Here is a 12,952-nt window from a genome sequence, read left to right as displayed (position 1 = left end):
CTGCGTTTACTCACTTTGTGGCTTGCTTTATATATGGCGATGCCTGATTGTGCCCACGCGGGATGCCGTCTATGGACACCGTTGTGGACTGACTTTTGCTCATTTTGAATTTGATCGCCATATTTAAAAAAAAAAATTATAGGATTCGCATCCTGTCTCGAAACTTTCCCATGTCCACCGCCACAGAAACCGTTGTCGAGATGGATGCGGCTACGTCTATGCCTGCCCGGCTCGAGAGGTACGCCGGGTTTTACGGCGACCCGTTTCTAACTCTTCAAGACTACGAGGTCAAGAGAAAGCCAGTCAATGCAGCGAAAGGGAAAGAAAAGGCACTGCCTCCTGTTCCTGCTACGAACACTGAATCCGAACTGGCAACCATCGATTCATACGATGAAGTGGATGACGCCGATTTGGAAAAGTGCAAACCCCCAGCCGCCCTCAAAACAGCCCCAAATATCACCGACGGAATCCTGCTTGAAGTCTTACAGACCTCCATAGAAAATGTCGAAGCCAGAATTGTCGAAAATAACCGGAGGCGACAGCTAGAAGAGACAAGCAGGCTCGAAGAGGAAGAGGCGGCTAAGGAAGATAAGAGAAAAGAGCCATACCTTCCCATCATTATGGTACCAGACGAACCCGAGCCTTCAAAGGAAGAGGTCGACGAAAGTGACAGACAACTCAAGCTGCTCACCGATCTCCCCGGGAATGGCGAGGGCAGCTCAGGTGGCGGGTTGATTGTCTTCCCAATCAAGCCCAAGAAGAGGAGCCGGTTCACCCTCACAAGGATGCTACAAAAGATTACTGAAAAGGAGGCACCGCTTTCGACAAGGAACCCATTCAAGTTTGCAGGAAACTCGAGCAGTAATAGCCTCGGGTCTTCTGACGAGAACAAGACCAAAAAAAGCCCTGTCGTGTAAGTCAAGTCTATAGCTCCCCTATCAGCCCTGGGACTAACAACAGCCACCAGCGAGTGCGTTTCATGTCTAGATGACTTCGACCCCAAAGATGTAATAAAAGTTACCTGCCACAGCTACTGCCGTGACTGTTTCGAGCGCCTTATCGCAGCCGCTGTACAGAACGAGCAACAGTGGCCTCCCAAATGCTGCCTCAACGAGATCCCCTTCCGGACGGTCCACCGCTACGTCTCCAAAGACCTGGGGAAAACATACAAGGACCGCTCCGCCGAGTGGAAGATACCCGTCAGCGACCGCATATACTGCAACCAGCCCGAGTGCAGCCTCTGGATCAAGCCGGACCACGTCAACAACGGCCTTCGTATCGCTAGGTGCTCCAACGGCCACTGGACCTGCACCATCTGCCGCGGTCCGCAGCACGAGAACTCGGACTGCCCACAGGACCGCGACATGGCGCTGACGAATGCATTGGCCGAGGAGGAGGGTTGGCAGCACTGCGCCAAGTGCCAGGCCCTTGTCGAGCATCGTGAGGCGTGCCAGCACATGACCTGCCGCTGTGGGCATCAGTTCTGCTATGTTTGCGGCGTCAAGTGGAGGGGCTGCGCATGCACCATGGACCAGTTGAACGAGGTCAAGGCTGGCGCGGCGACGAGGAGGGCGCGGAGGATAGAACGCGAGGCCGAGGCCGACGCCGAGCTTCGCGATGCTCTGCGACAAATTGAGGAGTTTGAGCGGGAGGAGGCGTTGAAGGCGGAACTGCTAAGGCAGGAGATGGAAAGACGCGAGGAGGAACGCAGGCAGCGTGAGCTCGAGGAGAGGGTGCGTTTGGAGAGCCTGCGCAGGCATGAAATCGAGACCAAGTATCAGGAGCTGCGAGAGATGCTCGACGGGCTACACGATGTTCAGGAGGTGATGGTGAGGTACCAGCATGACAAGGAGCTACAGATATCTGCCCACGAGGCGTCTACAGCTACGGATGAGCTCGTGGAGAAGCAGCGAGCGGAACTCGCCACTCTCGCTGAAGTCGCCACGCAAAAGCTTGCTGTTAAAGAACAGGCTCTCGCCAGCGAGTACAGCTGCCGCGTGCTAGAGGAGAAGATGACGGAGGAGATCTACCTGCGGGACTTGGAGAACTTTTACGCAGGTCAGCTGTCGAGCGAAGAGCGCATCAAGGAACTGATGCATGACTTGTGCAAGAAGATGGATAAAGGATGGCGGGCTTGGACCAAGTGGCGCAACGACGAATTCGATCGGTATCAACTCAAGGTCGAAGAGGAGCGGACCATGCGTGAGGAGGTCATGTATAGTATCAAGCAGAGGCATGAGGAAAGTCTGGCGGAGAGCAAGAAGCAGAACGTCAGGAGGCAGGCTGCCGAGTCGCGCTGGGTGACGCTCGTGTTCGCAGAGAGGACGCGGGTGCTGGGCGACATGGAGGCTGCGGAGTTGGAGGCCGGGTCGCGCTGGGTTGAGGAGTTGGAGGCCGGTGAGTTGGGGGATGGAGCTGAAAGCTGGTACACCGAGGAGGAAGAGGCTTTGGAGGAAAACCCAGTCGGTATTGCTAGTTGACTCTTGCAAGACGGCCCCGCCTTGGTGGTGTTGGTCGTCATGCTTGTCTTCATCTTTGATCTACCAAAATCTCCAGCTGTATAGCTGCCATAAACAGCACATAGGAAGTATCATCGCCTCCTTGACGCTCTTGCTCCGTTTCTCCTCTTCTCAGTAAAATACCCAAGTACTTGTATAGTAGTCGTGTCAATCCTGACGTATCATCATTGCGCCTGATTTGGTAATAAGAAACTCTTCCAACGTCGTAGCCGAACTGAAGCCAGATCCGTATCCGTTCCCGTTGTTGCCCGCAGGCACGGGGCAATCCGCCACGAGAGAGACAGTATTCTGATCATGTCAGTCAGTTCTTGTTCGCTGCTGACTCGAGCCAAACATGCAACAAACTCACCATTCCGAGAACCCCCGCGTCCAGTCGTTCAAACATGCTAGTCAGCCGGTCAGAGCTCTTCGTAAAAACATAACCAGCAAGCCCGACAGGCGTGTCATTTGCCTTCTTCACAACCTCGTCCTCAGTGTCGAATATGTAAAGCCCGAGGATCGGTGCAAAAATCTCCTCACGACACATGAGCATCGAATCCGTCATGTTTCCCAAAATGGTCGGTGACATGAAGTATCCATCCCCGGGCTCTCTCCTTCCAGTGCCCAGAAGCACGGAAGCCCCCTTTTCCTCAGCGTCCTTGCACAACGCTTCTGCCTTGTACAGACCACGGATCGTCGTCAGTGGTCCCAAGGTCGTCTCCCGCTCCATCCCATGACCTACTTTCAACTTCTCCGCCTCTTGAACCACCAGTTCCGAAAAGGAATCATAGACGCGCCTCTGGACATAACATCGGTTCGGCGCAATGCATGCCTGTCCTGCATGCCGCCACTTCAGTGCCACCAGTTCCTTGGCGGTATTCTCCAAGTCTGCGTCATCGAAAACGATAAAGGGACAGTTTCCACCCAGATCGAGCGACAGACGCTTCAAATTTCGAGTGCATGTCGTGGCAACTCGCTTACCGACACGCGCGCTGCCTGTGAAACTAACTGCTTTGACCAGAGGGTGCATACATAGCGCTTCGGCGACATCTGGTGTGTTTCCCAAGCTGGTCGTTATCACGTTGAGAGCGCCGGCAGGAAATCCCGCTCGGTTTGCTAGGCATGCTATCGCGAGCGCGGTGAGAGGCGTCTCAGATGAAGGCTTGATAATGACAGTACATCCCGCCGCGAGCGCGGCTGCGGACTTGCGGAGGGCAAGCGCAAGCGGGAAGCTCCAAGGCACGAGTGCGAGAACGACACCAACAGGTTGCTTGAGAACCGCAGGCCGTCTCATTCTGAAACCGCTTGATGTCGGGGTACCGCCAATTGTAGCCGGCGTAGAAGGGGTGCAAGGGGTTCGAGGGGATATAGGCGAAGTCGGAAAGTTTGGAAGAACAGCTTGCGGAAAGCGGTCGGCCTCACCGGCAAACCACCTGACCAAGCCTGCGCCGTAGTCAACTTCGGCCAATGCCTCCGCCAGCGGCTTCCCTGTTTCGTGGACGAGAATCGTGGCGAGATCGAGGCGGGCGGCGATGATGAGATGATGCCAAGCCGTCAGAAGACGAGCTCGTTCGTGGTTCGAAGTATCGGCTGAGAACCCTTGGAACCCGGAGAAGGCGGATCTGACGGTTGGGCCGACATCGTCCTTGGTGCAGTCGGGACATGTAGCCCATACGCGACCTGTCCCCGGGTCTATAATCGCGAAGCGCTTCTTGCTCCGGGACTCGATCCACTCGTTGTGAACATGGCAGTCACGATTGAGAAGACCTCTATCGGTGAGATTGAACGGGAGGGGAAGCGACGGAGACGGCGGAGGCAGGCCGTTGACAAGGACACTGTGTCTTATATCGTTTGGGTTGTTGCTTTTCGTGGTCGAGGCGGAGGATGTGCTGCTGGAAGTCGTGATGGTGCTGGTGACGGGGGATGTTACCGCGCTGAGCATGGTCGGCGAGAAGGAAACCTTGCGTCGGTGAACGTAGTCCTCCCGACCGGGCTGGATAATTGATAGCCTCCGCATCGGACCGGTCCCCTTTTGCGCGACAGGGAAGGCGGGGAAACCTGTGCTATGGTGAGCAAAAGAGGCGGAGGAATTGGAAATTGCAACACCACGAGGAAGGGCGGCAGCAATATGACGACCTGATGAAGGCCGCGTAGTACGTGGAAGAGAAAATCTCCCCTCTCCTCACCCCGTTCCATCGATGCCCGATTACTATGCGGGAACCTTCGGGGAGAAAATCCGAGGTCGAATGAGAACAAGGAGCTGAGAGCTCACATGTTTTAAGCTCTGCCCCTAGGGCGTCATCTGAAGCTTGATGTGTTGGTGGTGCAAAAAGTCACTTTGGCATTGCCCCTGACATGTAGGCCCAAGCTCCCAGATCATCCTTCTTCCCTCTCTTCTTTACGTCTTCATCCGCCTTTCGACACCGTAACGGGCCGCCCCGGTCTTTGCAGTCCAAGGCACTGGTCTCCGTGACAGGTACAGACTTTATCAGGATGTTGATTATCCGGGCGGCCGGTGCGGAGAACGCCGGGTTTCATCCGAGCACGGCGAACTGGAGGCTGCCAAAGTTCTGCACGTTCAATGCTCAGAAAGGAAACCGTTCGTGTGTAAAGGTTGAATCGGATGACGGAGGTGCCCCGGGACATCCCCGTCCGAAGAGAAGATGTTGGCAGTCATGGCTAGAACGTTTGGATTCTGAGAAGTAGGTGAACGAAACCGAAAAGCAAGGTTGTATTTTCATTAAAACCTTCCAGATATGTGCCATCGCCGTGATCTTCTCTTACAATCCTAAAACAACCGAACACACACACCTAGTGCATTTAGTAGTAGGACGACGTGCTCGCACTTCTGTAATCTGGTCTTGACTCAGGAAAAGCCCCTGGGGGACCTGCGTGACCTTTTGCCTCATCGTCCGAGCTCAAAGCATCTCCATAGTCGTCTTTCCTCTCTGGCGGTGCGCGCATGGCGTCCAGGATACTTGGGTCCAGCGTTGGAGGCTGATATGGCTTGAGGGCATGAATCTCTCGGCCAGACGGCATCTGAGCCAGCAAGGGCCCGACCGGCGGAATGATCTGGACGTTCATCTAAAAACAGCATATTAGAACATCTTGAACAAGCGACGCAAATGAGGACAACTGACCGTATCGTTAAGCTTCTGCCACTTGACCTCAAGGAACTCAACCACTCTCGTTTCCTCGACCTTACCGCCGTCCGCCCCCCAGGCTGTTTCCTTCTCCACTTTCCGCTCCTCGCGCTTCTCGGTCCACTCCTTCTTGAAGCGACTGAAGCCGGATCCTTTAGCTGAGTACTTGGACTCGATACCGAGCTCCTGCAGGCCGGCCTGTAGCCAAGCGATGGCCTTCCCAACCTCGCCGCCGATCTCAGCATCAATACCAAAGAACCGACATGCTTTAGCACGGCAAGTCCGCCGAAGATCTTCGAGATATCGCAGGAGACCCTCGTTGATCTTGCTGGATCCTCGGCCTGCGGCTTGGCAAAGTGAGGATGCCTGGGCAGCGTGCTCTGCGGCGGCAAGGCACAGGCGGGCGAAGAGGTGGGCGCGGACCTTGGGAATATCGGGAGCTTTGTACATCCACTCGCGGTCATTCTTGTTGCGGTCCTGAGAAACAATGGCTGGGTAAGGGTCGTCTTTCAAGACTGCGAGGAGTGTTGCTTCGGCGAGCGCGAGCGAGGACATTGCGCGGAGGGTTGACGGCGAAACATCGCTGCAAGGTGGTGCCGTTTGCACTCTCTCTGCCCTGATGGCCAGCCAGTCGTATATCGATGCGGCATCCAGGAGATACTTAGTTGCCGTTTGGATTGCAGCTGTTCGCTGCTGGGCATCCAAGGTGGCCTGTGTCGTCACAAATAGCGGGTGAAGGGCAGCCCGAGCAACCAAGGTGTATGCGTTGGCCAAGCTTGACAAGGTGAAAGCAATCTCATAGTCCACAGACTGAACCTTTACCCTGGAGCGTTCTCTCCCGGGGACTGCATTTTCCGAGAGCGTCGGACGCCATTCGATCGTCGGTGGTGAGGTAGCCCTGAGGCTGATGCTTTCTCCAAACTGAGCGTTCGGGTTGAGGCCGGCATCGACGGCTAATATGTACGGAACGTAGCCATTGAGGGCCCCGATAACAGTGGATATGTGGGATGACTGCGAAGGAGGTGAGAGACGCTTGTGTTTCTTCAGAGCATCTCTCACGACCCCGCGATACGTACTAGCGCTGAGGGGCAATGAGGGATGGGTATCGCTGGTGAAGCTCGAGGAGAATGAGAAAGCCGACGTGGTAGGGAGAACAAAAGGAAAAGGCATAACTGAAGAGTCGGCGTTGATTCGGCAAGAGGTAGAGGGAAGGAGGTCAGATTCGATGAGAGGGGCACGATTCGCCGTTGATCATTGAGCTACCTGAAGTTACAAGCATTGAAGTTGCCAGTCAGTGCCTGAGACCTGCACTGCCTGTGACGTTGGCCGTCCCGGATCAGCCAATTGAGGCTAGTCGTGTCAACCCCAGACAAAGTCACGTGGCCGACAGCCATCAACAGGGGAAAGCAGCCATCAACTTTAGGTTCCTCGCTCGCCCCTGGTGAAGCAAACTGTACCACCGACAGCTAATCCGACAACAATTGATTGAATCTTCGAGGCTGTCTTCGACTATGAGTGCCGGTGGGATGAACAAGACTGAAACTTTAAGGACTTGCGCAATGGCAGTGTTGCCTCAGCTGCCCAAGGAAGAAAGCTTCGAAGAATTCAGGTGTCTGGACCTTCCACCGAAAATGGGGAAAAAAGATAATTCCGCCTTGAAAAGCATCAGTTAGTTGTGGGGTCTACATCCTAGGAACCAGACGAATGAGAGCCCCAGCAACTGAGTTAGATTCTAAACAAGAGGCTTCTTTTGGGTCTAAGAACGCGGCAGGTGGCAGATGATAAAGGTGCTGGGTAGGTACCGGGCTGGCTCTGTGCTTTCCTTAGCGGCCGGGATGTGGGGACCTTTCAGCTTGGTGCAGCTCCACACAATGGCCAGCACCACACACCACACCACACTGCAGTGAGCTGTCGTTAACGCGACGTGGACCCTTGAATTTCAACTCGGGACTGTCACCTGGAGTTCAACAGCCAAGTCAACAGCTCCCGGCGAACTCTACCACCACCCACGGCAGCTGATGCCGCACCACACGAATCCACTAGACATTTCAGACTGAGCTGCAATCATGAGCAGTCCATCGCCCCATAAGCCTCGGCGCAGGGCGGGAAAGAAGGGTACTGGAATCAGCGGAGGAAGCAGCTTGAGTCCTGCGGTCGACAACCAGCTCTCTAAGAAGGAAGCTCTGGTCAAGGTCCCCGTCTTCCCATTGGCCTCATTCCTGTGGCCTGCTCGAGGCTCCGTGTCACAATGGGAGGTCCTGCCCTTGATTCTCATGGTCGTTGGCCTTTTCAGATGGGCCGCTGGCCTCTGGGGATACTCTGGTAAGTGCGCCCTGATCGGTCCCCTCGACTTTCGCGGCAACTGCTGACAACTCTGCTTCTCACAGGCTTCCAGAAGCCGCCCATGTTCGGAGACTACGAAGCGCAAAGACACTGGATGGAGATCACGACGCAAATTCCCGTTTCGCAGTGGTACTTCCATGACCTCCAATGGTGGGGTCTCGACTACCCGCCCCTGACGGCATACCACAGCTGGCTCTGCGGCAAAGTTGGCGCCCTCATCGATCCCTCCTGGTTCGAGCTGTACAACTCGCGTGGATCGGACGACCCGACGCTCAAGATCTTCATGCGCGCCACCGTCATCGTCTCCGAATATCTCATCTACATCCCCGCCGCTGTCATCTTCGTCCGTCGCTTCTCCAGACACAGTGGCGTGCCTACGTGGACTGCATGGATGGCCCTAGTCGCAATCTTGTTGCAGCCAGGCACCATACTCATTGACCATGTTCACTTTCAATACAACACCGTCATGCTCGGCTTCGTCCTCGCAAGCATGTCGAGTATGCTGGCTGGCCGTTATCTCTGGTCAGCAGTCTTCTTTGTCGCGGCGCTCGGCTTCAAGCAGATGGCTCTCTACTATGCTTTCTCCGTCTTCTCTTTCCTTCTGGGAAGCTGTGTCTTCCCTCTGAAGCCGGGTCGCTTCATCGGCATTGCGCTGGTGACTGTTGCGGCCTTTGCCATTCTGATTGCGCCTCTGGTCCTGGGCACACTCTACGATGCGCGCCGAGGTATTGATGCGCGACCCGACTACGACGGACCGCCTCCTACCCTTCCTTTGTTCCCCTGGCTGACCGACATTCTGGACACGAACGCCGTCTACTACCCGGTTGTCGAGCAGCTTGTGCAGATGGTCCACCGCATTTTCCCTTTTGCGCGCGGCCTCTTTGAAGACAAGGTCGCCAACTTCTGGTGCGCTCTCAACGTTGTCGTCAAGCTCCGAAAGTACCCATCCGAGCTTCTTCAGCGCGGTGCTCTTCTGGTGACCACCGCATCCATCATCCCGCCGAACCTGGTCCTCTTCTTTCGCCCGCGCAAGTCGCTTTTGCCTCTTGCTTTTGCGACAACGGCGTGGGGCTTCTTCCTCTTCAGCTTCCAGGTTCACGAGAAGAGCGTTCTGCTTCCCCTGATGCCCATGACCCTCCTCTTGGCCGGCAAGCAGGGACTCTCGCGCGATGTGAGGGCGTGGGTTGGATTCGCCAACATCCTGGGTGTTTGGACAATGTTCCCCCTCCTTAAGCGGGTGGACCTCAGCGTCCCTTATGCAGTCCTTACTTTGCTTTGGGCCTTCCTCCTCGGACTGCCTCCAACATCGTTGAGCGCCTACTTCCAGGAGGACCACTCCGCCTTGCGAAAATGGGCCACTTTCCTTCTGCACGGTGGTTTCTATATTGCCATGGCTGCTTGGCATGTGGTGGAAGCCACAGTCCCGCCGCCTATCGACAAGCCCGACCTTTGGGTTGTTGCAAATGTCGGCTTGGGTGCGGTGGGCTTCGGCATCTGCTATCTTTGGTGTTTGGGTCAGTTGGTAGCGCAGAGCGACATTTTGACAAGGGGTAACACAAAATCCAAGGCGAAGAGCCAGTAGATGGGGCGATAAGCTAGCAATGGCTGTGTACATATTGGAGATTCTACGTCAAGAGTCTGTGTATCGATACGGGCGAAGGTTACAAAGCCGCAAGCATCAAAAGAAGGTTTAGCGAATAACATATGAAGACACTTTTTTAACAAGACCGGTACAATGCTGCCCACCACCTGGCGATGCAAATATCTAAGGGGAGCCGATAGAAAACAGGGAATCTCATGATTATATCAACACCATCCAACCTCTCGCCGCTTTTTGTTTTGAGCTCCAGTTTATACCCTTTGCTACTGATTACGAAACCTGCACAAACGCCCTCTTCTTGATGGACCGGCTTTCGTCGCCATCGTCCCAGTTCTCGTCGACGTAGTCCTTGACGCTCTTCTCCTGGATCTGCATGCCGACAACCTTGAGCGCGGCAATGTTGAAACCCATCTCATCCTTTTGGCGCTTCAGCGCGGCGCGCAGGTTGGCGCGGATGCCGTCGAGCATCGTGCGCATGGTGCGGCTGGCCACGATCTGGCGGTGGTGCGTCTTGAGCATGAAGAAGAGGATGCGGCACGTCAGGGGGATGTTCATGGAGCGCTGGGAAAAAACGTTGAGGAAGGTGAAGAGCATCGGCACGGTCGAGAAGGGGAGGACGAGCAGCGCATCATGGAGGGCAGATGCCTTGATGCGGTTCAGCACGCTCATGACGTATGCCTCGGCGGTGATGTTGCCGAGGGCGATGAAGATGGGGTTGCGCTGCGGGGGAGGGGCGTGCGGGTTCGTCTTCTTGGCGTCCTCGTACTCCTTGAGCAGGTTCAAGTCCGCGATACCGATCTCGAGGGCCTCGGCGATGCGCTCACCGGCCATGAGGGTCTCGACGGTCTGCTTGGTGGCGGCACCGACTTCGCCGTCTTGGTCCTCGGCGTCTGGGTCGCGCTCGAGGGAGGTGGTGAGCGTCTTTTCGTAGAGCTCTTCAATCTCCTTCTCGCGCTCTTCCTCGAGGAAAATTTGCTCGTCCGTCTCGTCCCAGACGCGGATGGACTTGTCGTGACCGGCGGTGACGAGGAACTGGCCACTGTGGCCTACGGCCATGGCCCAGACCTCGCCGTGATGGCCGTCTAGGCGCTGGATCTGCTCGAACTTGTCGCCGTCCCAGTACTTGATGCAGCGGTCCTTGCTGCTGCTGAAGAAGTGGTGGCCATTGCCGTCCGAGTTGTGCGGCACGAAGGCAACCTGCAGGATACTGTCTTGGTGACCGAAGAGGGCCTTGTGACAGTCACCAAAGTCAAGACCCCATATCCTGATGTTCTTGTCGGCGGAGCTGGTGACAATGAGCTTGCTGTCGTAGGAGATATCCATGCTGAGGACCGGGAGCTTGTGGCCATAAAGGTTGAGGTAGAGCTTCAGGCTATCGGTGAAGAACACCTTTACAGTGTTGTCGAGAAGGGAGACGGCAATGTACTTTCCGTCGGGGGAGTAGCGCACGCAGAGGATGTCGTCCGCAACTTTAAGTGTCCTCGATTGTACGAGCTTCAGTTTCGGTACGGTACGTGTGGTGCCCAGGACTTCTTCTTGAATGATTCGGAAGTCCCAGAACTTGGCAGACTTGTCGGCGCTACCAGACACTACAGATTTACCATCCGGATGCACTTGTAATGACCAGATAGCTCCCTCGTGTGCGGTGACGCTGTCCAACAGGCTTGCGGAAGCGACGTCAAAGAGCTCAAGTTCTCCAGTCTTGGTGCCAACAACCACGACCTTGTCACCGGGCAAGAATGCGCAGCACAAAGCATAGCCGCACTCAAATGTTCGAATACAAGTCTGAGTCTTGATGTTCCAGATTTTCAGACCACCGTTGGCAGCCGTCGCCAGCATTTTGTCGTCGGAACTCAGCGATACCGCGCGGATATCTGTCCTATGTCCCGGGAGATCGACCGCCAGAGATCTCGTGTAGTCAGGCAGCTCGTCCTTCTTCGATTTGGAGGCGTCTTTTGTTGGTATGCTGTAGTACTCGAGCTGGTTGTTGGTAGTACCAGCCAGCAGGTTGATCTCCTTGCTGCCGCTGGTGACGGCCCAGTCCACCGACCGCACCTTGCCGCCCGTCCGGACTATTACATACTGGACGAAGAAGTCGCTGGCTTCGGCGCTCGACAGGTCGTCCGCCTGGTCATCGTTCTCGGCATCTTCCTCGGTCTTTCCCTCCTTCGCAGCCTTCTCACGTCTCCTCTTCTTCTTTCTCGCCAACGACTTCTTGACCTCTGCCTCCGACCTTATGCGCCAAACTTCAACAGCCTTTTCTGTGCCATGAACGGCAAAGTAATCCCGACGCGGGTGGAAGACGATTTCGATGGCCTTGTCCTTGTGTTGACGGAACAGCGTTCCCCTTTCGTGCAAGAATTTCGCAGATTGCGGCGCGTCGACCTGCCCCTTTAGAGAAGCAAGGCCTGCTGTGTCCAAGAACCACACCTTCAGCTCTCCGTCGTTTCCAGCCGTGATGCATCCGCTGTAGTCGGGGGAAAGGCCCAGAGCCCAGCACTCCCCATTCGTTTGCGCAATATGGGTTTCGATGCAGTGTCGCGAAGACAGGTCCCAAAGCTTGATCAGCGAGTCCTTGCCGGTCGTGAGGAGGTAGCCCTCGGCTGACGGGTCGCTGTCTAGCACCATAGCCTGGGTGTTGTCCTCATCTTCGACCTGCGCTTCCGGCTCGACAAACTGCAGCCCTGTAATCTGGTCCTTGTGTCCCCTGAGCTTGAACTGGCCAACCTCAGCCACGAGATCCCATATGATCACGTCGGTATCCTTGGAACCGGAGGCTAGTCGCACACCCGACTTGTCGAATGCCAGCGTCGTGATCGCAGACTTGTGACCATTGAAGTTGACAATCACTGTCGCGATTTTGCTATCCCACAGCCGAATGCTGCCATCTTCGTATCCGACGGCGAAAACGTCCTTGTCGACTTTGCTTTGGGCGATCGCAGTGACCGGTACGGTGTTCCTATCGTCCCTCCATCGGCTTACGAGCTCTCCCTTCTTGATGTCCCAGCACAGAACCTCCTCATTCGCGGCTACAACTGCCTGGCCGGCGCCAGCTCGACCTTGGGCGTTCCAGACGAGGTTCGAGGTGTTGGATGCGACAATGCCGAAAGACTTGCTGTGCTCATACTTTCTGTGATGATAGACCTGTCAGTCAATATTCCACCGAAGAAGTTTGCGATTGACCTACAGGTATGACTTCACCATTTTTGCGGATTTTTGGCGCCACCAGGCTCTTCAAAGGCTTTTGCGATAGAGGCACGTTCCTCGAACATCGAAATTCTTAAAATTTGGAGTCTTCAAGTGTTATCGCGATGCGATAAGGATGTGGGGCAGCCGACTCTTTTACGAAACAATACTTGATATAACGA

General features: G+C 55.4%; 4 protein-coding genes across 4 annotated transcripts; 2 read left to right on the top strand and 2 right to left on the bottom strand.

Annotated features, from left to right (window-relative positions):
- Positions 1-200: 200 nt before the first annotated feature.
- rbrA-1 (putative E3 ubiquitin-protein ligase rbrA) lies at positions 201-2,480 on the top strand (the record flags this gene model as incomplete). The annotated part of the gene is made up of 2 exons (XM_032032365.2): positions 201-913; positions 968-2,480. The coding sequence occupies 2 exons, from the start codon at positions 201-203 to the stop codon at positions 2,478-2,480; spliced, it is 2,226 nt and encodes a 741-aa protein (XP_031888416.2).
- Positions 2,481-2,666: 186 nt separating this feature from the next.
- On the bottom strand, positions 2,667-6,811 carry palc-1 (pH-response regulator protein palC; the record flags this gene model as incomplete). Its single annotated transcript, XM_032032366.1, has 4 exons — positions 2,667-2,807; positions 2,869-4,556; positions 5,396-5,582; positions 5,639-6,811. The coding sequence occupies 4 exons, from the start codon at positions 6,809-6,811 to the stop codon at positions 2,667-2,669; spliced, it is 3,189 nt and encodes a 1,062-aa protein (XP_031888409.1).
- An 896-nt stretch (positions 6,812-7,707) lies between these two features.
- alg6 (putative dolichyl pyrophosphate Man9GlcNAc2 alpha-1,3-glucosyltransferase) lies at positions 7,708-9,566 on the top strand (the record flags this gene model as incomplete). The annotated part of the gene is made up of 2 exons (XM_032032367.1): positions 7,708-7,963; positions 8,029-9,566. The coding sequence occupies 2 exons, from the start codon at positions 7,708-7,710 to the stop codon at positions 9,564-9,566; spliced, it is 1,794 nt and encodes a 597-aa protein (XP_031888410.1).
- Positions 9,567-9,854: 288 nt separating this feature from the next.
- Positions 9,855-12,788, bottom strand: DIP2 (U3 small nucleolar RNA-associated protein 12; the record flags this gene model as incomplete). The annotated part of the gene is made up of 2 exons (XM_032032369.1): positions 9,855-12,714; positions 12,772-12,788. The coding sequence occupies 2 exons, from the start codon at positions 12,786-12,788 to the stop codon at positions 9,855-9,857; spliced, it is 2,877 nt and encodes a 958-aa protein (XP_031888602.1).
- Between the last annotated feature and the right edge of the window lie 164 nt (positions 12,789-12,952).

Source organism: Colletotrichum fructicola (assembly GCF_000319635.2).
Source record: "Colletotrichum fructicola Nara gc5 chromosome Unknown KSG_Nara_v1_contig01, whole genome shotgun sequence".
In the NCBI taxonomy this organism is placed as follows: domain Eukaryota; kingdom Fungi; phylum Ascomycota; class Sordariomycetes; order Glomerellales; family Glomerellaceae; genus Colletotrichum; species Colletotrichum fructicola.
This window is presented reverse-complemented; position numbering and strand designations above follow the sequence as displayed.